Source organism: Phodopus roborovskii, unplaced genomic scaffold (genome assembly GCF_943737965.1).
Source record: "Phodopus roborovskii unplaced genomic scaffold, PHOROB, whole genome shotgun sequence".
In the NCBI taxonomy this organism is placed as follows: Eukaryota; Metazoa; Chordata; class Mammalia; order Rodentia; family Cricetidae; genus Phodopus; species Phodopus roborovskii.
In genome coordinates this window covers 38,450-64,998 of record NW_026126446.1, presented here as the reverse complement: position 1 = coordinate 64,998, position 26,549 = coordinate 38,450, and the positions used below count along the sequence as shown (strand labels likewise).

At 34.2% G+C, this 26,549-nt stretch overlaps 1 protein-coding gene across 1 annotated transcript in view; it reads left to right on the top strand.

The window, feature by feature from the left end:
* Ecpas (Ecm29 proteasome adaptor and scaffold) overlaps window positions 1–26,549 on the top strand; it is a gene marked incomplete at its 3' end in the record, with an annotated part of 129,567 nt that overhangs the window by 64,727 nt on the left and 38,291 nt on the right. The window contains 15 exon segments of the mRNA XM_051187859.1: window positions 1,941–2,026; window positions 2,455–2,533; window positions 4,572–4,621; window positions 5,611–5,677; window positions 5,768–5,890; window positions 8,253–8,356; window positions 10,057–10,180; window positions 11,537–11,617; window positions 12,450–12,672; window positions 13,375–13,466; window positions 16,955–17,089; window positions 18,470–18,632; window positions 19,004–19,176; window positions 20,302–20,403; window positions 24,669–24,792. Coding sequence (XP_051043816.1) covers window positions 1,941–2,026; window positions 2,455–2,533; window positions 4,572–4,621; window positions 5,611–5,677; window positions 5,768–5,890; window positions 8,253–8,356; window positions 10,057–10,180; window positions 11,537–11,617; window positions 12,450–12,672; window positions 13,375–13,466; window positions 16,955–17,089; window positions 18,470–18,632; window positions 19,004–19,176; window positions 20,302–20,403; window positions 24,669–24,792 — 1,726 coding nt within the window.

The following is a 26,549-nucleotide window of genomic DNA, read 5'->3' as shown; positions in this document are numbered from 1 at the left end:
TGAAATAATCTAGATTGAATAATCCACCTTTTTTTCTGTCATTTCAGTATCATATCACCCTTTTTTCCTTTAGATAGAGATATTTGTTCATCTTTTTTTTCTGACCATGACCAATAACAACTTGTAACCAACCCCTGTAAACAATGACAAACATTCATGATACTTTGCATAACCAAAACCCACTTATACCCCATCTTTTGGCATTGTTCTCTAGACTACTTCCATTTGTCTGTGGGCACGAGTATCAAAACTTGAGAAAATCAGAATAATTGTCAGGTCTTGGCTGAAGTAGGTTGTGAGGTTGCATCTCAGCCTGCAGCCTTGAAGCTGTTGTGGATGCAGAATTCTAAGAAGGTTTTAAGAGAGGCATTTTGAGATTCTGGTTAACTTGGCTTGTTTTCATTGGTGTTTGGTGTCCTTGCTCTGAAAATATATAAACTTTTCAAGGTAACATGCATGTCTGCATAATTATAGACTATGTTGTACACAAGTAGTCAAAGATGGTTTTTCATTTTATGTTTGAGCAGTTATATAGTTTTTCTAAGTTTATTTCTTTATGCTTATAGCCAAGATTTTCAGGAGGTCTTCCTGATCCAATCTGATCCACATCAACTTGGAATGAAGCCACAGCCTCTCATTTCCTGTGGAACTAAAAGCAAAACCTCTTTCCTAAAGTAGCATTTTTTTTTTTTTTTTGACGTTTTAAACATTAAGATAGCCCTAAGTATGTGGGTTGGTTCAATTTAGCAGTCCAGTCCAGACAGTCCTTGTCTATCAGCAGTTGTCATTTGCTCATCAGCATGAAAAAAAAATTCAAAATCAATACAATACCATATAGGATCCAGATTTCCCATATATTTTCCATCTTGGCATAACTTTTATTTTTATATTACCTTATTCTTTCTTTAAAGATTTTATTATTTTTAGACTTTTGTTTTATGACTGTCTACCATTTCTCTTTTCTCCTCTAAGCCTGTGTACACTGTAACTCATTTGGAGATTTTTACTGTCTGAATCTCTCTTTATTGCATATCGGTAATCTTCTTTTCTCTGAGGCTCAGTTCGTCGCATGCTGTCTGGTGGGGCTAGCTCTCCCAGTGCTCACACTGGCAGTTCAAGCCTGCACGCAACAGCTGGGAGACCAGTCTCTACCATGGCCAGCATGAGACCCATAAGACCAAGAATGGATATTTGGCTTCATTTTTGTGCCTGTAGAACCATTTTTTTTTTTTAAAGCTTTCTCAGGTCTTTATATAGATATAGGTGCCAGACATTGGGTGGAATTTCTCTGTGTCCTGGCAGCTGCTCCCACATAACTACACTAAGAGTTTAATTCCTGGAACCCGGCAGAATAGAGAACTGACTCCAGGACTTGTTCTTTGATCTCCAATAATGTGCTTTTCTGTCTGTTAGCACATGATATTTTGCCATTCAGCCCTGGCTTGATTTTCTTTTTTCGTGGTAGTAAATGGAAGTAAATTATATAATTAATCCTTGCTGAGTTTGTATTATGAAACCGGGGGGAAAAACCCCCACTTTATAAGTCCCTAACATTGTTATTGTTTGATATATAAACAGTATTGTACCTTTTAAAATTGGCCAGCTAATGGTTTCTTGTTTGTTTTTTTTTTCTGTTTTGTTTGTTTGTTTTTTGTTTTTTGGAGATAGGGTTTCTCTGTGTAGTCCTGGAACTCCCTCAGTAGACCAGGCTGGCCTCGAATTCACAGAGATCCATCTGCCTGCCTCTGACTTCCGAGTACTGGTGTTATAGGAATGCAACACCATCCCCAGCCAGCTAGTGTTTGTCAGTATAAAAGTTGTATTAATTTTGAAGAGCATGGTGTAGTTCAGTGGTCTCTTATTGAGTCTTGACTATTATTTGAAAAATACCAGATTGTTATTTGTTAATTGGTGTTTTTGATTTTGTTCATTTTATATAGGTGGTGTATGATGGACTTTTGGGTACAAATACAAATTCAAAGTTAAGAACATTGTCTCTGCAATTTGTACATCACATTTGTATAACGTAAGTTTTATTTTATTTTTTTTTTAACTATTTTTTTTAGAGTAATCACTTTTCCTCCATCTTTCCTAAAAAGCAACCATGTTTGTTTATCTTAGAGAGATTACTTACTTTAAGATTTATTTTTAATTATTTTAAAATTATAAGCATATGTGTGTGTAACTGTGTGGGTCTGTTCATGTGTGTGATAGTTACTGCAGAGTGCGGAAGAAATCATTGAATCTTCTAGAGGTGGAGTTATGTGTAGTTGGCAAGTTGACTAGTGTAGGTATTGAGAACTAAACTAGGGCTCTCCATAAGAACAGCACAAGCTTTTACTGCTGAGTCATTTCTCTGGAAAGTTTCAGTTTTTGTATATTGCTTAACTTCATTTTTTGCAAATTTTTTAAAAGAGATCATCTAAAAGGATATTTTTATTTTTGTTTTTAAAGCTGCCCAGAAATCAAGATTAAGCCACTAGGTCCTATGCTTTTGAATGGTCTTACTAAGCTAATAAACGAATATAAAGAGGTAAGTGACATGTCTTTTATATTTTAACGTTTATAAAATATTTAATGTAATATATCTTCCAGGTCCACAGGCCCACCTCTTGATATAGTTAATGTTTAGTATTGAACTTTGTTTCTTTTCCTTTTTATTTCTTGTTTTTTTGTTTTTTGAGATAGGATTTTTCTGTGTAGTCTTGGAGCTTTTCTTGTAACTCCCTGAAGAGCAGGCTGGTCTTGAACTCACAGAGATCCACCTGCCTCTGCCTCCTAAGTGCTGGGATTAAAAGCATGTACCACCACTGCCCAGTTGACCTTTGTTTATTAACATTTTTATTTGAAGTGGTGACAGTTTCATATTCTATTGCCATTTTTGCCTTTTAAAGAAATAGTTGTTAAAACTAATAACATCTTTAAGGATGTCATTCCTTCTCTAAGCTATGTGTGAAAGTAAATGCATTTTACGTTTCTTGTAGGTCCTATGAAAAATTGAAATTAAATTAATTTTATGTTTTATTTCTATCTGGAACTATTTGGAGTTGACTTGTACTGGGAAATAGTGTTGATTTTTGAAGGGCACATATTGCACTAATTTACAGTTTCATTAAAATATATTTTTAGTAAATTTTTGATTCAGTAAACTAAGTCTCAAGATTTCTTGAATTATAGATTTTCAAATTCTGCTTTTCTTTATTTTTCTCACTATCATATTTCTTGAATATACTAAACAGAATTTTAAGTAAAGTATTAAGTCTAGCTAGCATTGAATTTCTCAGACTTAGTTAAACATGAGTCCATATTTGTAGTAGTGTAGGGAGATCAGTATCTAAAGTTAGAGTTGAATTTGCATCCTAGGTCTATTCTTTGATGAACTACTCAAGTTGTTTGAACTCTTGTTTGTCAGAAAAAGGGATAAATTACCTTATTGTATTATTCTGATAATGAAATGAGTTAACACAGAAAATGGTTTAGCATAAGCAGGGCATATTAGATATTACAGATGAAAACTATAGATTTGTTATACACTTGGAATCTAGGTTTTTTTTTTTTTTTTTTTTTTTAAATATATTCCCTGGCCTCTCTTTTAAGGTTTAATACATTTTTTTTAAGTATTATTTTATGGAATAGCTTATGAGATAAGCAGATGCTTTAGAATGGCTGGTAGAAATAAAAATGGAGAAAAACTATATATTTCAAAATAGGTTTTAGGTGTGTTCAACCCTGTGACTCAAGTTAGGTATGAATGTTGTACAACCCACATTAAGACTTTAAAACCTTTGTGTGTGTGTGTGTGTGTGTGTGTGGGTGGGTGGTATATTAACCCTTCTTCCCTTCCCTGCTATCTTCTTATAACTTTGTTGCAGTTTAGATGACATAATTTTTCTTTGTCAGTAGGTTGGGCATGTCTGGCTCAGTCTAGATAAAACACAGTACCTACTCTTATTTCCAGGTGTCATTTCCATACCTTCCCAGCAGATGTGTCAATAGATTGGCTGTTGTAGGCTGGTGTGAGTTAAAGGATAAAGTTTATCTGACAGAAGTTTTACTGTGTTCTGTGTAACACTGACTCTCAGTTTTTGTGACACTCTAAAGCTCCATCTATCTAGATCTTGGGTGGAAGCCATTGACTTCTATAATGACTCTGACCTACTTAATTTGTTATGGTGTAAAAAGTGAAAAGAAGCCACTTATTACCAGTGTTTATAAAATTATACTTTTTTGTTGTGGGAGGGAAGATTGTCTTTCAGAGCAGGGATAAATTTCCCAATAAGTCCAAGTGTGAAGATTAATTTTGGTGTTTGGAAGATACATGATAATGAAAACACCCTAAAATTAGTGCCAGATAAGTCTTTCATGTATGATCACTGTATTTTGGAGTGAGTTAAGGAGTTAAGGTTTTGTTTTTATTTTCTTTTGTTCTGAGTTTGGACTTTTGCTTTTGTGGCATTATTAGTAAGACAGTGAGTAAGAAGTAAAATAATACATGTGACTATGGCAAAAATTTTGCTGTTAATCTTTTTTGTCTGATTTTCATTCTTTTTTTTTTTTTTTTTAATTTTAAGGACCCTAAACTGTTGTCAATGGCATATTCAGCTGTTGGAAAACTCTCCAGGTGAGCAATGTTTTTTTCTTTCTTTTATTTTTTTCTGTGAGCAGTATCTGCTTAAACTTGAGAAAGATGTATCTGGCATTTAACAATGGATAGAGAGTAAATTGCTATGATTGTGACAGGAAATGTATCTTATGGCAACAAGCTGTTTTGAAATGCCTTCTTTTTTTGAAAAGATAGGAGTCATTTAAGTTTGCCTTTGAAAATATATTATGTTAAATTTGATCTTGAATTAGGCTTTAAACTGAATTGTGTCAGAATAGCTTTTCATTATAGTTGCATAATGAGTTACATTGTAAGTATTAGGTTAATCTTAAGTGCTCTTGTTGCTTCTTACCACTAAACCTTACAACCTTATCTAATTAATATTACTTATAATATTATGAGCATGAATGAGCCTATTTCAAAGATATGTGTTTCCCTTTGCTCAATATGATTTCTTCATTCCAATTTTTTCTTATCCTTCATTTCAAACTGGAGGGGGAAAAAAAGAGATAAGATGTTTTCAGTGGTACCATTGTGTTGGTTTATCATCAAACATAGGCTGTGTATTTCTCTTCTCTGTTGTGAAGGGGAAGAACTTTCAGGGTTCAGAAGAAAGGTAGATCAACTTACAGACACAGAGTTGTCACAAACTCTGTCCCTTTATTTATTAGCATGAAATAGCAAAGCCTCATATGACTGTGGAAGATTTTCATTTAAATACAGTTTAGTATCTCTTCCCTTCATGTTAATGTTAACTGAGTACATGGAATGTTATACAAGGAATACCCATAAATAAATATATTTTAATGAAAGATTGTTTATATAACTGAAAAATTAAATAATCACTTAAAAAATATTTGGCTCCTGGAGAAAGTAACTTAATGATATTGATATTGTATTTTATGTTGTGAAAGTGTGAACTGAGGAATGTTTGTATATATTTTCATTTTTCCTCCTTTTCATCCTATGGAAATTTATGATAATGATATTCTTACATTCTCTTATAGTCGAATGCCCCATTTATTCACTAAGGATATAGCTCTCGTGCAACAGCTTTTTGAAGCTCTGTGTAAGGTAGGGAAACACGTTGTGAATTTTTGCTTCTGCATGGACACTTCCTATAAGTCAGCTGGGAGGGAAACACCATTTTTACTGTCTTTACAGGAAGAGCCTGAGACTCGACTTGCCATTCAGGAAGCATTATCTATGATGGTTGGAGCATATAGTACCTTGGAAGGAGCACAGAGAACTTTAATGGAGGCACTCGTGGCTTCATATTTAATAAAGGTAGGCCCAGCTATATGAATGAAAATGGCTAGTAGTATATACATTTTATATTAAAATAAAAAAATTTAAGTATAAATTGCACATATTTGAGATTTGAGGGGTATAATTTTTCAGTAAGTATGTACAACTATATACTATTCAAATTAGGATAAATTAAATACCCTCCTTTCTGGCTTTTTTATTTAATGCAATACTTCTTTATAGGGGGCACCAGAACTTACCTTTTTGTATCTAACTCATTTGGTAACTGTAGACCTCTTTATCCTTTTTGTATCTAACTCATTTGGTAACTGTAGACCTCTTTATCCATATCTGGTAACCACTCTTTTACTCTCAACTTCTATGAGGTTAACTTTTTAAGAAAGATGTCTTAGAAGGAAAGACTACACAGGATTCTAAGAGATACGGAGTGAGATTATATGGCATTTCCCTTTCTGTGCCTATTAAACTTGTCTTCTAGTCCCATCCATATTGCTGCATATGATAGTATTACTTTTTAAATTATTATTTTATAATTCTGAGGATTGAATCCAGGGTCCTACTCAGGCAGTAATTCTTCTACTGAGCTGCACCTTATTGTCATATTGTATAGTTTTTAGAAGGAAATTTGAATTGCTTTTCTCTATAAAACTTTGATTATTAAGAAGTATATTTACTAGTTTACATTTATGATTTATGATCAGTTTTAATTCTTTATGATGGAAATGTGGATTTGGGTTGAATTATGCACAGTTATGCTTATATTTAAGCTTCTGTGTGGGGAAACTCTTCTTAATGCTTTGTATTCCAGGCTGGAAGTATTTGTCTTTATTACTTACAGCTCTCCCCTGCAGTCCATTGACGTAGGCTTATGGGTTATTACTGTTAGACAAATGCTGAAAGACAAATCATGTTTGTCAAAACGAACCTGTAGGAAAAAAGCCAGTACTGTCATACATAATCTTTCTTCACATTTTGCTTTTCATGGAAATATTTATAGAACAATTTAGAATATCTATAAGCATGTATGTTTGTGTGTGTAAAGCATGTAATAAATAATAAATGAATGTTTGCCTTAATTAGTTCTTTGTCCTCTATTTCTAGAAATAGAGGAAAGAATACTGGTGAGATTAACAAACATGTTTTTCTCAAATTAGGCTGACATGATATAGTCATGTGATAGAATTCTTAGAGATTCAGAAAGATATCTGGTGTCTATTGAAACATGAAGAGCCTATTGTACATTTTGAGTCCTGTTTCTACATGCTCCTGGTGTCTTGTTCATGTGGCTCATAGTCTTACATCATAGGCAAAGGTTAGACCTGTCTGGAAACTCTTTAGAATAGAACACTGGAAACTTTTGCAGATAACCTTATAAGCAAGAGTGATGTATGTATAAGGCCTTGTGGATACTTATATAAATGAAATCATGTAGCAGTATTACCAAGCCAGAGATAATTTAGTTTTCATAAAGATTAAAAGTAATCTTTAAAAGTAAAGCAACCAAGCTTTCTGTTAAATTGAATAATTTAAATTGGTCTTTAATATCATTTAAAAAAATATAGCCCAGGCATTGTAAATAGCATGAATTTCAGAAGAATAAGGCATTTAATTCTTAATTTCTCAGATATTTCACTTAGGTTTGTGGCTGGACAAATATGTTGGGGGGAAGGTACATGAAAGTAAGCCTTTAGCATCAGTTATTTTCAAACTATTCAATTTTATACGTTATTAATCTAAATTGAGGGAATATGTTTGCATAGTTGAATTTCAGTTCTCAAGGCATTGTTAATTTCAGAATAAACCTGAGAAAGAGATATTTTTGTCCCAAAATTATAGTTAGGATAGATTATACCCCTTGCAAAATGTCTGAATTTCACTTTTGTGACTAAGAGTTTGAAAGTTGGAGAGACAAAGATAGTGATGCAAACCTCACAATGAACTTCGCTTCAAGTTTGGACTGGAAATGTGTATGTACAGAGAGATTCTTTGTAGCTAGTATCTTTGTGCATCTGTGGTCCATTTGCAGGATCCTTATAGCTCTTAAAAGTGCTCTTTAAGTAATGCCAAGGACTTCTCTAAGCAGCGTGATTCAAGATCTAAAGTAGGGCTAACGGTATAGCTCAGTGGTAGAACTTATGCATAATGTGTGTGGACCTGGAGTCAATCGCTAAACCCCCAAAAGTAAGCTCTTGAACAAATAGTTTCTCTTGATTTTTATTGGTTTAAGCATGTGTTTATTGATGTCAGATTTGAATTGTGTACAACTAGTTTGACTTAGGACTGGATTGAGATGCTGATAATTGAATTCTTTTTTGGGGGGTGGGTGGGTTGATGTCTTTTTTTTTTTTTTTTTTTTTTTTTTCTTTTTTGTGTTCAATAGCCTGAAGTTCAAGTTCGGCAAGTTGCGGTGAAATTTGCCAGCACAGTGTTTCCCTCAGACCATATACCTTCCAGATATTTGCTCCTGCTAGCTGCTGGAGACCCGTAAGTTTAAAAATTTGTTGATTTGAATTTGGTTGAATATATTTTAAAATTGATAAAATTTATGTTGGTTGCAAAGTTGACTTATGAAATTTAGAAGTAATTTATTAAGGAGTTAAAAGTATACCCCTTCAGGTGACCCACAGTCATATAGCTATATACTTACATAGCTATATGTATATATTTATATATTGAATTAGCATGTATATCAATAATATATGATAGAAAATCATTTTGTATCTAGTATGTTAAGATTTTAAAAATGAGGTTTGCATATATATATATGTGAATTACAGTACTGTAATTCTAATGTATATTTTTAATGTGACTAATGTGCTACCTAGTACTTTAATGAGGCATCTATTTTTAATCATTTAGTTTGAAATTGAAAAATGATCTTAAGTCATTTAAATATCATAAAACATGTGTGCATATTATAATGACTCTTATTAAACCTATTATATGTTTTATAGTCATTGACATCTTAACTAGTATGAAGTACTCTAATATCTGCCATAATATGTGGTTTTTATATCTAGTCACTTTTTAAACAATGAGATTATCATATTTTAAAGTCTCATTTATGGTGAAGTTCCAAATAAAATTAAGCTTCTGTTTATCATTTGAATATACTTTTCATAAACTCTGTGGTCTTTTAAAAATAAGTTGGGTAGTTATTTGATAGCTGTTACTTGAGAATTTTAATTGGTTCAATTGTTTGCCTTTGGTATGAATTGTATCTATTTTGCTATGATATTTTATCTGAGTTCACTGCTGACAGGTCCTCTTGATTTCTGATCTTGATTTCCTTCTTACTCATTTGCATTTCAATTTGGTTCTAGTGATTTTGGATTGTTAATTGTGTTTTTGTTGACCTGCTTTTTTTTTTTTCCTATCTCAAGTTTTCCAGATATCCTAGTATCTGTGAGTTAAGGTAGTAATTGATGTTAGAAAAAGATTTCAATCTGAGAATTTAGGCAAACTTTAACCAGTATTTTTATTTATACCACAAAAACCAAAACATGATTTAGTATTTTCCCCTTTTAGTTTAATAAAAATTGTTTTGTTCAAGCGTTTTCAATTGTCCTCTGGCAGTTTGAGGCTTTGCTTGCTTATTCCTTCCTGTCACTCTGTAAGGTGCTCTTAGGAATTCATGACTAGTTCAGAGGCAGCCCAGGAGTTTTGAGAAGACTTGTGATATAGAAGCAAAGCTGTGAGGTCATTTTCCAGGTGTCCTGAAATAGATGAGGTTGTATAGTGTATGTGTTCATGCCATTTATTTACCAGTTTTTATAGAATTGCAGACAAACTACCAAGAAGCGATAGCATTAAGATGGATATGTAAAACACAGGACATTCTACTGCTTTAATGTGTGTTATAAGTTATTAGCGATTTAGTTTTAATAAGAGTAAAGCACACAATTACATATTTGCATAATAAGTAGCAATATTTAATCTGTCTTCTTTTTTCCCTGTGAGTAAAAGTTAAAAATGTAAGCCAAGTGATTCTCCAGATCTCATTAAATTACCAAATATTGTAATTTCTTATTTTACTTTTTATTTACTGCTTATATAGCCAAAAATGTATTCAAGACATTTTGTTAGAACTCAACTGTCAAATATAAACTTTCTGTTTTCATTCTTCAAGTGATGACTCTCCAGTTAGCAGCTTATTTTTTAATTGTTGCTTGTCTTTCAAAAAGACGAGAAGAAGTCCATGGGGAAGCACAACGTGTACTACGATGTCTTCCTGGTAGAAACAAAAAGGAAAATGTTGTTAAGCAGATGCCATCTTTTCCAGAAATGGTATATTACATTCAAGAGAAGGTAGGAATTTTATCTATAATTAGTTTGAAACATATATTAGATGGTGGAAATAAAAGTTAACATTTTAAAAGGAAAAATGCAATAATTAAATATTAAATGGTAAAGTTCCTAGCAATCATAGTATTTACACTAAGAGGGAGCTACAAAGTAAGGAGAGAAATATAATTCTTATGTACAATTGATTTGTTTAGCCTAAATATGACTGATTTGTAATTCTTTTAATGTTTGTTCGTGTTTGAGTATGTTGAAAAAATTTTTCTTTGGTATGGCATAGTTAAAAACACATTTTTAAAAAGGTTGAATTTGCTTGTATTTCTTATTCTTTCCCCTCCTTCCTTAAGGTGTCATAAATGTATGAATGCTTTAGAGAAGTTCAAGATTTTCCACTGTTATTATTCCACATTCTTTGGTAGATCTCTGCTCTGCAGTTTCTGAGGTTGAACCAGAGCAATGGCAGTAGTACTTACTCTTCAGCATTGACTGTCTACTTTTTACATTGGTGTTATTTTGATTATGTTAGAGAATAGCTAGCATTTTGAGCATGAGGGATATATACAGAGTAGAAAATGTTTTGTTTAGAAAAGACAAATGCAGGTAGTTGGTTTTTTTGCTTTGTTTAGTAAAGACAAATGCATGGGATGGAGAGGTGGCTAAATAGTTAGGATAATATACTGCTCTTGTACTAGACCTGAATTTGATTTTCAGGACCTGTGTACAACTGTCTGTGGCTACAGCTCTAGAGGATCCAGTGCATTTGTCCTCTGTGAGGACCTGTACTCTAATGTACACACCCAGATACATATGCATTCACATAATTTAAAATGGTAAAAGTAAATCTTTAGGGCTGGAGAGAAGGCAGTTAAGAGCATTTGCTCTCTTGCAGAGGATTGGGTTTGGTTCCCAGGGTCCACATGATGTCTCACAACCATTGTACTCCAGTTCCAGTGGATCTGACTTCTGACCTCTAAGGGTTGTGTATATGTATGGTACACTTACATACATTCAGACAAAACATACATATACATAAAAGGAAAAATCTTGAAAAAGTCAAATGAAAGGAGCTAGAGAGATGGCTCATGAGTTAAGAGCACTGGCTTTTCTTTGATAGGATCTGGGTTTGATTCCCAGAATCCACATGGTAGTTCACAACCTTCTGGCCTCCACAGGCACTGCATGAATGTGATGCATAGACACACCTATATAGAGTAAAATAAACCCAAACAAAACAAAACAAAACAAAAAAGCCAAAACCCCAAAGAAAGTCAATAGTAATATAGCTAGAAGCATAGTTATTTTCAGCTGAATTAGGACAACAATTTTCAGAAATTTAATTTGTTCTGTGCTCATTTTTATTAGGCTTCCCATCGAATGAAAACTCCAGTCAAATACATGACCGGAACCACTGTCCTTCCATTTAACCCAGCTGCATTTGGAGAGGTAGGGCTTTTGTATCTTTATGTAATGTCTATGAAAACTAAGCTGTTTATGATCCTTTTGCTTATAGTAAACTCTTATTATGCTATCATTGTTCTTTTAGGGTGTTTGTTTTGAGAAACAAGGGCCCAGTATTTGATAATTTGCATTGTTTTAATTCTTAGTTACCGGGAATCAAACCTGGGGCTTTAGAAATGCCAGGCAAATTCTCTACTGCTGAGTCATATCCCCAGATCTCCAGTCCCTAGAAACAGTCTTTTTATGACAGAACAAGGTGCTCTGCATTGGTTACTGTTGGGTTTTTGTAGCAAGTTAGATTTGACTTTTAAAGCCAATATACTATTGAAATTGCTAGGGCTTTCTAGGTTAGAAGTCTTGGCAATGTAGGATTTGTCACATTTATTGAGAAGATTAATTTATCACATCTAAGGTGGATTTTATGTATTAAATTACTGATTTGTACCAATTACATATAATTTTCTTAGAGCAAGAAGATGGCTAGGGGTATAGCTCCTTGCTAGAGTGTCTATTTAGTTTCTGAAAGGATATGGCTTTAATTTCAGAATGAAGAAGAAAAAGAAAAGTCTTACTTTATTAAAAAAAATAAAAAAGCAAAAACATAAAACCCCACACATTTGAATTTGTGAAATGTTTTTGCACTTTTTGTTATATTATGTTTAGTTAGCATATTGAGTCATGCTTCCTGGCTTCCATTAAGATTTTGTAAAGTTTTTAAGAAGGACGATGAGGGAAGTAAAAACTGAAAATTGTCACTTTGAAGAATACACCAACTGACTTTTTAAGAAGTTGGTATTTCTCATCCTTCTGGTTTTAGATAATTCTGTACTTGCGAATGTGCCTGGCTCATAGTGCAGGGGTGGTGCCCACTTCTCAGAGTTTGGCTGATATGCAAGATCATGCTCCAGCCATTGGACGGTACATACGGACATTAATGTCAAGTAGCCAGGCAACAGCTTCATCTTCTAATAAGAGTGGAGAAACCAATCCTGTTCAGATCTACATAGGCCTGCTTCAACAGCTGTTAGCAGGCGTTGGAGGTAGGAACTTAATCATACTAAGAAAAAAATATTAAAGCAATTAAGCAAAATGTTAATGTTACTTTACTCTTCAGTATTTGCACATTTGGCTCCAATGGATAGGCTACAAACCCATGGTCACACAAATGACCCTGGTTAAACTCATTGGGCCTCAAAATGTAACAAGATATTAGTTTGGGAAAAGGAATTGTAGTTAGGAGGTCGTTTTGTGTGTGTGTGTGTGTGTGTGTGTGTGTGTGTGTGTGTGTGTGTGCTCGCGGTAATAGAGATGAGAAAAATAGAGGATTGGGGGTTACACTAATCAGAAAATACTATATACATATATAAAATTGTCAAAAAGCAAATTCAAAAAAAATTAAATTTTAGACTATACTAAGAATTTACAGAAAATCTATTCCAACTTTCTTGACTTCTGTACCTAAATATTAACCCTTGTTTACTTTGTAAATTTAGCTGATTTATCCTTGATAGAGTTTTCATTTCAGAAAGAAATGTTAATTTACATACATATTTTATCTTTGGAAGTACAGATGAAGAGCAGGACTCCTTTTTATAACTGAATTGCATTCTTTATTTACAATTTAATTTTTCCATTTTTAGGCTAAATTTTTTGTTTAAGCATTACATTTGAGAGGAATTTAGGGATTTCTGTATATTCATTCTTTTTCATGAAAGTTAAAATGGTTCTGAATTCTTACTTAGGTTTGCCAGTCATGTACTGTCTATTGGAAGCTGTGTCAGTGTATCCAGAAAAATTGGCTACCAAATTTGTAGACAAAACAGAATGGATCAAGGTATGTCCTCATGACATGTTTATTTCTCTAAGAATTCAGACATCTCAAACTAATTGAAAGATCTCTTTCTTGCTACCACTCTTAATATGCCCTTTACTACCTTTAAGTCATTTAAAAAATTTCCCACAACCAAATACTTACTGGAAAACATGCAGGTCAACATTCTTCATGACCCATCTTGGTGATGCGGAGAATGAATTTAAGAATCATCAATTAAAATTTTTTTTTGATTCAAAATATTTTATAATGATAGGTGTATATATTTTGAAAACCACATTTACATTGTATATTTGTCAATAAAACACTTATTTTCTGTAATTGTGTCATGCCACCTTAAATTTTCTCAATTTCCTACTCTGCTTCTCTTCTGACAAGCATATAAAAGGACAGCAGTAGTTTTATGGGGTGAAACCTTCTATTTTGCTTATGCATATATACATAAAATAATGCATTTAAAATGTTTTCCCTTCTTTTATACAAAAGACAGTACACTGTTGACACAATTTTTTATTTCTTTTACCAGATAGTAGAGCTTGTCTTGTAACTATGGAGAAAAGTCTTTAATAGCTTCATCATTTTCTATTGCGTGGTTAATTCTTGATTCTTACTGCTGACCACTTAGGATTCTTTTCTGCTGCAGTGAATTTAATACTATTTTCCATACAAAGAAATACCAGATATTATTTTCATAGCAAACAGGATTTATTGTATTTCATAGGAGAGATATAAGAATGAGAAGTATATTTTTTAGATTTCCCAGACGTGGTAGACACATCTTTAATTTTGATTATCCTTCATGTGGGCAGTACTAAGTTTTGCTACCAGCTTAAGTGAGAGTGTTCTTCTTTCATAATAACACCAAAGATGTTATCAAGTGTAGCAAATAAAAATGTAAATGAAATTAGAATTTTTAAATTAATCTTTTTAGTAAAAATATGAATCATAGAATTGTAGATCTCTCTGCTTTGAAATGCAGTTCTTTCTGGAAACTGTAGCTTGAGTTATGGTAAAATTTTTATCTTTAAATGTTTAAATAGGAATGTAGGTTGTCAAGAGATACTAGTTTTGTATTTTTCTTGAAAAGATTTGGTCTTCTGAAAGTACTTCTTAATTTAAAAAGGGTTTTCATTTCTTTGTATATATTTTCTAATTTAAAGTAAATCTTGTGAGTTTTGATCTGTTAATAGAAGGTTAATCTTTCTATCATATGAAGAGAAACCAGACTATTCATTTGAGTCTCAGGCCTTCAGGCCTGTTGTGACCTATGAACTTCTACTTTTTATGATCTATCAGGTAGTAATGGTTTTCTGTTTTTTGCTTTTTGTTGTTGAGTTTTTCTGTTTTTGTTTTTTGTTTTTGTTTTTTATTTATTTGAGACAGGGTTTCTCTTTATATCCTTGGCTGTTCTAGAACTTGATGTGTAGATCAGGCTGGCTTTGAACTACAAGATCCACCTGCCACTGCCTCCTGAGTACTAGAATTATAGGCTTGTGCCACCACCTGGCTCTGTTTTTTACTTTATTTGAAAAAACAATTATGCTGGAGTTTGAAAACAAAATAGGACTTTGTACATGGTAGGCAGGTATTTTATCTCTGAACCACAACTATAGCCCCTTTATATTTTTAAATAGTGGAAAAAAATAACAAAAGACATTATTCCAGGAGTACAGACTATAGTTCTCATTTTATTGGAACATAGCTGTGTCCATATCTTAGTATTATCTGTGCCTATTTTTATGAACAGTAGCAGAATGGAGTAGTCCCAAGAGTGACTAGACATCCCACAGAACAGAGTCTTGGTTTTTCATAGAAAAAAAAAAAAATGCTGATCTGTATTTCAAATCAGCTACATTTATTTTACCTGTTATAATAAATGTGCAACTAAGATATTTTTTTTTCTTCTTCTTTTTTTGCTGTTGTTTTTTTGAGACATGGTTTCTCTGTGTATCAGTTCTGGCTGTCCTTGAACTTCCTTTGTAGACCAGGCTAGTGTTGAACTCACAGATTTACCTGATGCTGCCTCCAAGTGCTGGGATTAAATTTCAGCTCATTATTTGTTTTCTTTTTATTTATTTTACATTTTAATAAAAATATAATTATATCACTTATCCATTTTCTTTCCTCCTTTTAAACCTTCACATGTTACTCCTCAATTCTCAAATTGATACCCTCTTTTTCTATTATTATTGCTCTCTTTGTCTCTCATACATACACACATATGTATATATATGTGTGTATGTGTGTATGTATGTGTGTGCCTGAATGTGCACACACACACACACACACACACACACACACACACACACACACACACAATCTAATGAGTCCATTTTTGTTGTTTGTGTGTATATGATTTCAGGACTGACCACTTTGTATTGGATAACCAGTCAGGAAGCTCATCCCTGGGAGAGGCTAATTCTCCCTCTGCAATCATTAGTTGCCTATAGTTCTTTGTCTAGGGGTGGGACCTGGTAAGATTTCCCTCTGCTGTGTTAGCATGTCTAATGATATTGTCATTGTTTGGGTCTTGTTTATCCAACCATTTTGAAGAGAGGCAGTCTTGGTATTCTGGCCCTTATAACACCTCTACCTCACAACCTTGTTCTGTGATGTTATCTGAGTCATAGAGTCTGGGAGCTGTGCTGCATATGTATTCATTCAGGCTGGGTTGCCTCACAAACCATTGATGTTTGCATTGTGTTCAGTTGTGGATTTTTTAATAATGGTCTCTATTTGTAATAGAGGGAAGCTTTTTTTGATGAGACATGATAACTATACTTACCTCTGCGTATAGGGATAATGTTTAAACTGTAGATGGGAATTATCCTGGCTAAGTGGTGAGAATAGATTCTCTTCTAAGACCTCACTAGTCCTGGGTAGTTGGCTAGGTTTCTAGGACCAGGCATGATTTCCCTCCTGTTGAATGGGCTTTGATTCCATTTAGACAGCTTTTGGTTACCACTCATATGTGGAGTGCTGTCATTGCACCTTTATAAATATCTTGCCATGCTGGTCATTGTAGTGCCTCATAGGTGTCATGGCTGAATAGAACTATTAATTATTTCCCTCCCTTGTCAGCTTGCATAGTACTTTCTGGTACTATGGAAGCTAGACTGAAGGAAGGAGGATTTCAGGTTAGATCCAGTTCAAATATTAAGCTTGTTCATTGATAATTTCATACACGAACATAATACATTCTGATAGCTCTCCTCCCCCCCCGCCCCCCGTCATTCTCTTTTATTTTCCTTTTATTTTTCATGACCATTTAGTTTAACCAAGGCCATATGTCTGACCTTTGTATTGTAACTGTCTATTGGAGCCTGCCAGAGTCATTTTGTTTGGAATATAATAGCTTCTTGCATTATATTTTTCATGGATACTAATAGATTGAATGTTAAATGTATCATTTACTTTTATAACTTTAAATGTCAGGTGTTGTCAGCAGGGAGATGGTTATGAATCATCTCTTTCTTTTCTGTGTTGCTTAGGGTCTGATGAGTAGCAGCAAAGAAGAAATGCGTGAATTGGCAGCTTTGTTCTATTCTGTGGTTGTGTCAACAGTGTCCGGTAGTGAATTAAAGTCAATGATAGAACAACTTATAAAGGCGACAAAAGACAATCATGTATGTAATCAGTTTTATCTTCATTCTTCTTTATTACTTAAATAAAATAACTTTGTATTTTTACAAAATATAGGAACCCATATTTGAAACTCGGGCACGGCCATTAATCCTGGGACAAAGTTTTCTTTTTTTATGCCAACAGATTTATCCTATTTGAGATCAAAGTACTGTTATGACAAGACTCAACCCCTTTGCTAGAAAGGATCATTTTCTCCTTTTGCCTGTAAGACAGTGAAGAAATATGAAATTTTGACATTTTGTTTCTACTCTGTTTTTCTCTCAGTTCTGCAAATAGTTGAATCTTGCAGGACTGTCTTCCTGGACTAGGAAATACACTTATAAGAGTGGACTAACCTGATTTAGTTGGAATTTTTGAGCTTCGGTTTCACTGTGTAGTTCAGGCTTGCTTTCAAACTTTATTCTCTTGCCTTAGCATTTGCTACCATACTCAGATTTGTTGTCATTCTTTTTCAGTAGGTGATAGGGGTTTTACAAAGTATCTGATTGTACTTTTTAGTTTTTAGGTTTCCATTTATAAAGTAAACTTACAAATTCTTAGCCTTTTTAAGTAAAAATTGAGATAGATGTGTTGATTCAGTCTAACTCTGTGTTTGAAGAGTACTGTTTTAGGTAATGTGTACATTGTGGTAGGCAATATTTGGGAATCCCTACAACTGCTTGATGTTATTAACACTCCCAAAAACCCTATCTCTGCTGCCACTTAGTACCTACAAAAATACTTACAAAAAAGCAAACTTGATTAATAATATTGTCTATCTTGTATTTGGAGGTTTTAGCAGGTAGAAAATGACTGCTCAGTGTATTTTTTTGGCAGTATGGAGAGATTATCCTTGAATATTATGATAATTAGCTTCTATAGTGGTATAAACAAGAAGAAAGTATAATGGGTTGGAGTGATGTTCAGTGGTTAAGAGCACTTGTTGCTAGGTTCAATCCCAGTACCTCCAAGGTACTTCACAACCGGACTCCAGTTCCAGGGATCTAATACCCTTATCTGGTTTCTAGGGACACTGTGTGAATATGATGCATAAACATACATTGAGGCAGACACTGATATACATAAAATAAAAATTAAATGAAAAAGAAAGTATAAGGTCTATAGATGCATATTTTAAAAGTTACCTGACCCAAAGTTGGAGGTTGTATGAAATTTGATTATCTAAATCTGGACATGAGCTTAACTTTTTAGCATTCTGTGTTATAAACTCTTGTTGCTTAAGATTGATTCATTGGCTTCCAATAGAATCATTTTGTTTTATAGTCTTAGGTTTTATCAGAGACATTATTTTAACAGCAGTTACTTCAGTATATCTTTTCACATGTGAGGTAGAAACAGTACTGTTGTGTTATTAAATTCAGAGCCCTGAGGTACAGCATGGATCCTTGCTTGCATTGGGATTCACTGTGGGAAGATACTTGGCTAAGAAGAGAATGAGAATGGCAGAGCAGCATGACCTGGAGACAGATGCTGATCTCTTGCCTGAGCAAGAAGATCTCATTCAGAATGCAACAGAGATAATAGGTTAGTATCTGTACTGGCTTGGCTGCTACAGGGTTTGAATTGTGTTATTTTTTAATATGGTATTTATGTTTCCTCTTATAACATTGTTCTTTAAAGGCACAAGCTTTTCCATAAACTAATCTATTTATCCATGCTTTTGTTTGTATTCCAGTGGCATTTATGTTAATATGGAAACACTAACATTCAAGGATACTTAAGTCCTATTGTCATGGTGTCTTACTATAACATAAATAACAATAGTGGTCAGCCAGAAAACATTATAGACCTTGGTTTTGTATTGCTGTTTTGAAAAAGATTAATATATAACTGATTGCTTTAAACCATAAGAATAATTAGTATGCTACTCTCTCTGTGTCTAAATTTGCTTACAGGTTCATTTTTAGACAGTACATCACCTCTGTTGGCAATTGCTGCCTGTACAGCCCTTGGTGAAATTGGCAGAAATGGTCCTCTCCCCATCCCCAGTGAAGGATCTGGATTTACCAAACTGCATCTGGTAGAAAGCTTACTGAATAGAATCCCTTCCACTAAAGAAACTAATAAGGCAAGCCTTTTTTTTATTCTTTCCCTTCTAGAATTCTTCTGTGTTTTTATTCCTAGTTGTACAAACTCAAAAAACCAAGTTATTGTGAGTATAGTCATCTGTCCACATTCATCCATGCACACTGCAGCAGAATAAAGTTTTACTAATGTATTTAAAATGATAAAGATGTAATTTTGATAAAGGTATTTCCTTTTTTAAGTTTGCTTTTAAGGGAGACATGTATAAACTGTTTTGCATGTCATCTTTTGACCCAGTTATTCTAATTTAGCTCCTTAACAGTTTTAATTTCAGTAAAATTAAAAGTGCATTTAAGAACCATTTTTTTGTCATGCAAAAGCTGATAATAAAATGCTCAGTTTCACGATTTGTATAATTTTAAGGTAGGGCTAAATCTTACTGTTTAACAGTAAGTTTGGTTTGAAGAAATGTAGGTGTTAGGAAGCAGTGTGAATAATCCGAGGGAAAGAATAGTTGTAGTTTTTTAAGTTGAGATAACTTTTCATAGACTTTAAAACATTCTTTGTAATTAAAGTACTTGATGTTGAAAATTAAGATGCTTTATTGAGTAGAAAAATACCAGTTTACTTAAGTTTTTTAAAAAACATTGTAGTCTTGTTCTTGGTTTAGCTGCTATTTAAAACCAACATAATTAACACTGTGTAGTTTTCTTTTTAGCAATCATTAGCCAGTTTTTTGTTAGCCAAGGAATATGCTATAGTTTTGTCATGTATTAAAATTAAGTCTTTAAAAAGATAAGGTGTAATAGGCATAGTTGTCATTTTTGTGTGAGATAACAAAGAGTTTCAGAGAGCTGATATAACTTGCCCAAGAGCTACTAAGTTGTATAGATAATTTTGTGGCTTTAAACCACATTTCCAGCCTTGACAGTTTAAATACTAAGCATAAGGCTTTCTTTTTTAATTTTTATTTTTTATAGGTATAGATCCTTAATGGGCTTATTTTTCTGTTTTTAATGTCTTATAATACTGTAATATTGGGCACTTTTGTAATAATGTAGGCATTGGTATATTAGGCATATTGATTGCCTCTTCCTGTCATCTCACTTGGAAATACTGTTTATTTAATTTATTTAAAAATTTAAAAAAAGAATCTGTGTTCTTCCAGATGAAAGAACGAGCAATCCAAACATTGGGCTATTTTCCAGTTGGGGATGGGGGTTTTCCCCACCAGAAACTCCTTTTGCGAGGCCTGATGGATTCTGTGGAGGTATTTATAGTGACTAAAATAAAGTTTTTTTTTTGTTTTGTTTTTTTGTTTGTTTGTTTGTTTTTAGTTTTGCTTACTCTGGAGATTTTAAAATTTTGTTTTATTGGGGGTTTATTAATTTCTTTTATGTGTATGCCCATTCTTTTTGTGTCCCTCATGCAGTGCCCACAGAGGCCAAAAGAGCACCAGTGTTGGGTCCCCTGAAACTGTAGTTACAGATGGTCTTTAATCGTTACATGGGTGCTGGGAATAGAACCTGAGTTCTCTAGAAGAATAGTCAGTATTAAACACTGAGCCGTCTCTATGGCCCCAACTTTGAGGTTTTATAAAATAAACATTCATTCCTTTATCACGTATTTAATTTTGAGTGGTAGCTTTAGGCTTGTTATTGTGTTAGACATAGCTCTATGAATTTTATGTTTGGGAAAGACTCATTATTTTTGAGTAGAACATGGTATAGTAGAAATAAAAGAAAGAAACCAATTTAGCCCTCTTTGGAGAGTTGGGGCTGGTATTCTAGTTGGCTTTTGAGTTACTGATGCCCATTGTAGTGGGAAAAGACCTATAGTTAATGACTACGAGTATATAGTGATGTGTCTTAGCATGACCTAATCTTGCCTCTGCCTACCTCTTGTTTTGAGTTTTCTGAAAGCCTCAAGTTTCCTTTTCAGATTGTTGCTGTGTTTCTTGAAAACCTTTTTGGCATTTAAACTAGATTAGATTCTTTAGTTAAAATGACTTTGAGCCCTTTCCCCTATGGTGTTTATCACATCTCACTATTCTCTACTGAAGGCAGTGTCTGCTTTGTTCATCATTACACAAGTGTCTAGCAGTGTGATTGCAAAGGTATATTGTCATAAATACTAGTAAAAATACGTGAATAGGAAGGTATTGAAGGCAGGAGAATTTTAAAGGAGTGTGTGATTGTGTCAGAGAATTCTGGTATAATCTGCTTAGATGGGAAGTTACAACTGAGCTTTGATGGGTGGGAGGAAGGAGATACACTTTAGTTAAGGGTAAAGGATTTAAGGATTGGAGATAACTGAGTAAGAGAATTGAAACTGAAATTGAAACCTAGCTTCATTTGTTTCCTCTCTGTGGAAGAGTAAATCCAGGGACTTGCCCATACTAAGAGTGCACTCTACCACTGAGCTGCATCCCCATTCCCATGTAATGTTTTCAAAGTGAATTATACCCTTGCCAGGGTCATCAGATGCCAGTTGTCGTAGTTAATTTTCAATTGCTGTTACAAAACATTATAAGCAAGGCAGCTTATAGAATAGAGAGTTTATTATAGTTCAGAGGGTGAGTCATGACTATCATGGCAGCAGGCAGCCAGACACAGGCACTAGAACAGTAGCTGAGCTCATATCCAGATCCATAAGTGTGAGTTAGAGAAAACTGACTTGGAATAGCCTAGTTCCAAAACCCACTCCTAGCGACACACCTTCTTTAACAAGGCCATACCTCTCAATCCTTCCCAAACAATTCCACCAAACTGGGGACCACCCATTCAAAGACACAAGTGTCACGAGTGGTTTTTTCCCCCAATAGCTGGTCTGGCCGCCATGCCAGCCCCAATTAACACACAGAGATTCTGTATTTGATATAATGCTGTTGGCCAGGTACTAGTTTCTTATTGGCTAGCTCTGTCTTAATTATTAACCCATTTCTATTAATCTAAGTATTTCCACATGGTCTCATCTTACTGGGGAGTGGGGCCAGTGTCTGGTCTCCCCAGTCTCTCCACACTGATCCCTCCTTACTACTTCCTCTTTCCTCCTTGTCTCCTAGTCCCTCCTATCTTGCTTTCCTACAGGCCAACAGTGCTTAATTCATTAACCAGTATGAGAAACATTTACAGAATGACGTCTCCCATCACACAAGCATATATGAGTCATTCTCATTCAAACCACAATGTCAGTTTCATTTCAATCTTCTGGAAAGAAGCTTATGTCTGCTTTTTCATATTTTTCTTTGTAATGTTAATTCTTGTTGTATTTAAGTAAATGAGAACTTATTGGATTCTTAACATATTTTGATGTCATTGTTTTAAAAATTTAGAAATACAAAAATGTTGAATCTGAGGACCAAAATCTGTTCATAGTCAACTAAAATAAAGCCCTAATGTGCTTTTAGGTTTATTTATTTATTTACACATTGTTTCTTTTCTTTTCTTCTTTTTTCTTTTTTCTTTTTTTTTTTTTTTTTTTTTTTTTTTTTTTGGTGTTTAGAGATAGGGTTTCTCTGTATTACTTTGGAGCCTGTCCTGGAACTAGCTCTGTTCGAGGCTGGCCTTGAATTCACAGAGATCTGCATGCCTCTGCCTCCTGAGTTGTAGGACTAAAGGCGTGTGCTACCACCGCCCTGCTGCCTTTTGGCTTATTTTAACCTTTTTGTTTTTTGTGGTACTAGGATCACACCTATGAACTTACACATGCTAGACAAGTACTCTACTAGTGAATATCTGGCAAACCCTACCTTAAGCTTCATTATAGAAAAATTCAAACCTGTACAAAAGTAGAATAACAATATAATGATTCCCCATACAAAAGTAGAATAACAATATAGTGATTTCCCATGAACTTGCTTTATTTAATTACTAAGTTTCTTTATTTCCTTGCTACATAATACCCCTAGATATCTTATCATTCCTAAATTAGCTATCTATCGGGTTTTGATTTTGCTTTTTATTCCAGTTATGATGTCAATAATAGGAAACATGTAATTAATAGGTAAACAAATCGACGATTAAATTCCTGGTAAGGATCCTTTCCATTGAAATGTCTTTTCTTAGTTTTAAGGTCTGCCAGAGAAGCTTTTTTTTTTTTTTTTTTTTTTTTTTTTTTTTTAATTTTTAATTTTTACATTCCAACATAGTTCTCACTCCCACACCACCTCCTGCTTGCCCTCGCTTCCTCCCACTTTCCCTAGCCCACCCCCAAGTCCATTACTCCTCTAGTAAGGGTTCCCATGTGGAGTCCACTTAGTCTGGCACAATAGGTTGGGCCAGGGCCAGGCCCCTCTCCCATGCATTATAGCTGACCATGGCATCTCACCATGGGGAGTGGACTCCAACAAGCTAGCTCAGGTACCAGGTTTGTATCTTCGTCCTACTGCTTAGGGGCCCCTCTGATAGTTGAAGCTTTACAACTGTCTCCCACATATGGAGGGCCTAGTTCATTCTCCTGGAGTCTCCACAGTTGTATGTCTAGAGTTCATGAGTTTCCATAAGCTTGGTTCCAGAGGTTCCAGATGCTGTTAAGCTAAAGCCTTCAGCCCTGTTGATCTAGATTAGGAATTCTATGGTATGAGCACTTGGTGCTTCATGAAGATCCTAACACTAAATTAAGAATAACAGTACAAAGTGTTTTTGTGTAATCATTATGCTTACATCCCTCATATGTTTTCCATTCTTTATTGCGTCTTTCTTTTATACTTACTGTTTCACAGTAAACAGAAAATACCAGAGGGTGGTGAAGCAGATCCACTTCCAGTGTGGGGACAGTGATTTCTACTTGTAAAACAGCACCAAAATTTATGAATTAAAATGTAAATATTTGAGTATGTAGCTACATAGAATTTTGTTTGGCCTTTGAAGTTTTAAAAATAATGCATGGAACTCCTGTGTACCCTTTGATCTAGATTTACCAAGTTTTAGCGTTTTATATTTGCCTTTTCATTCTCTACTTTTTTTGGGACCTTTTGAGAGTAGCTTGCAGATATCGTAGACAAGTGTGAAGAGTTTTTATAAAAAAATGTAGTAGCCATTATTCATTCTATAGTTACTGTAGTCAGGCATACTAAATAGTGACAGCTTTGTCTAAATTAACATCATTTAATTCTTATGGTCTGATTAGGGGAATGATGGGATGGGTGTTCATTTAGCCACCGAACATGGTGAGGCTCAGAAAAATTTAGATGAGGATTTGTAGCTGATGAAAAATTGAGTAGAATATGCATTGAGGTCTCTGTGGCTTTACCTTGAACCACCCAGACCCCTTTCGTAAGCCTATTATGTTTTCAAAGATCAACCACTGCATTTTGATTCTGTGCTGAGGGTGAGAAACCATCTCATGGTGGTGAGAAATGATCTTTAAATCCTTCCTAGTTCTCCAATCCTTTACTCCAACTGCTTTTGAACTGCTGAGTTAGCTTAAATGAGAAAAAAGAGTGAGAAGTAAGGTACAAAGCAGCTCTTTTATAGAAATAGATATTTGTGGGGGGTATGCTCTTATTTGTGGACTTTTTTCCCTTCATTGCAGGCTAAGCAGATCGAACTTCAATTCACCATTGGTGAAGCCATCACCAGTGCTGCAATAGGAACTAACTCTGTGGCTGCCCGAGATGCCTGGGTGGTGACTGAAGAAGAATATACACCTCTTGCTGGTATCAAATACTTACCTAATTGATTTACAGTTATTGATTGACTTCCTTCTGTTCTCTGTCATATTTGAGGCAAAAATAATTTTTCCCCAAGTATTGATACAGGACTTCTAATTTGGTCTGTCAAGGAGAATGGTTAATTAAAGAATATTGAACAAGCCAGGTGGTGGTGGTACATGCCCTTAATCCCAGCACTTGGAGGCAGAGGCAGGCATATTGCTGTGAGTTTGAGGCCAGCCTTGTTTACAGAGCTAATTCTAGGATAGCCAGGGCTACATAGAGAAATCCTGTCTTGAAAAACCAAAAAGGGGAAAAAAAAAAAAAAAAAAAAAAAAAAAAAAAAAAAAAGATTGAACATGGCTGGGCCTGGTGGTGCCTTTAATCCCAACTTTCAGGAGGCAGAGGCAGGAGTATCTCTGAGTTCAAGGTCAGTCTAGTTCACATATCGAGTTCTAGGCCAGTTAGAGCTACATAGTGAGATCTTGTCTCTGTGTCTCCCCAAAAGATTGAGTATGAAAATGAAAACTCTCCGAGTCTCTTGTATTTAATGACGCTCCACTAGCTCCTACTAGTCCTGGAAGTATGCTAGAATTTAGTGACTACATAATGAGAGTATGTATGTGGTTTCTGAGTATATATTACAGATATTAAGATTTCAGAATAAAATGATGTATTACTGGGTGGTGGTGGCCCACACCTTTAATTCCAGCACTCAGGAGGCAGAGGCAGGTGGATGTCTGGGACAGGCTCCAAAGCCACAGAGAAACCATGTCTTGAAAAACGAAAACAAAACAAAAAGATGATGTATGCTTGTAATCCCACCACTTGGGATGCTGAGGCAGGAGGATTGCAACTTGAAGGACATGTGGGCTATATAATGAGATCAAAGCCTGTATGTGTCTCAAAAACAAAACAAAGCAAAACAAAATAAAAATACTACAAAAACAAATTCAAGGGCTAGCAAGTAAAGGTGCTTGCAGTTAAGGTTTGATACCCTGAGTTCTATCAGTAGACCACGTGGTATAGAACCAGTTGTAGCAAAGCTGACCTTCACTTCCTCATGCATGCCCTTTCATTCATGTGTACATAGGTACACTCAAAACACAACAAAGTAAAACAAAAATCCAAAAACACAAACTTAAATATCTTCTAGTGTTGGGTTGAATTTAGAATTGAAAATATATTTTAATATTGAACCAGGATTATTTTAAATATTTATTTTGAAAGAAAAATCATAAAGTATTTTTATTTTATCTTAGTTGGGAAAATTAAATAGGAATATTTTCATGGTAACAATACCATTGTGAATTATATTCTGTAATGAATATAGTTTTGTGCTTAGTGTTATAGTTAATGTTTATTATTGTAGTATCTTCACCTATTATTATGTAATCTTATCATAGAGAGACTTAAATAAAAAAAAGTGTTTTTCTTACAGTATAAGTATGACTGTGGTTGATGGAAGCCACACTAGCTCTCTGAAACTTCTCTTTGAATGCATGTGAGGAAAAGAAAGTTGACATTTGTATAATGGAAGGGAGAAGGGCCATTCATCAAGCTCTAGTGCTTTTAGGATTGTGAACCCCCCGAGTAATGAGGAAGAGACAAATGTGTTAATAGCTGAATGACAAAAGTGAAATGTAAAGATATTCCTTAGTTTGTTTTTAGAAGGAAGTTTAGAAAGATTTAGTAAAGAAAAAAGTTGCTGAGATTGAAGAGAGTGGGATAATTTTTCAATCCAATGAACTAGTTATTTGATA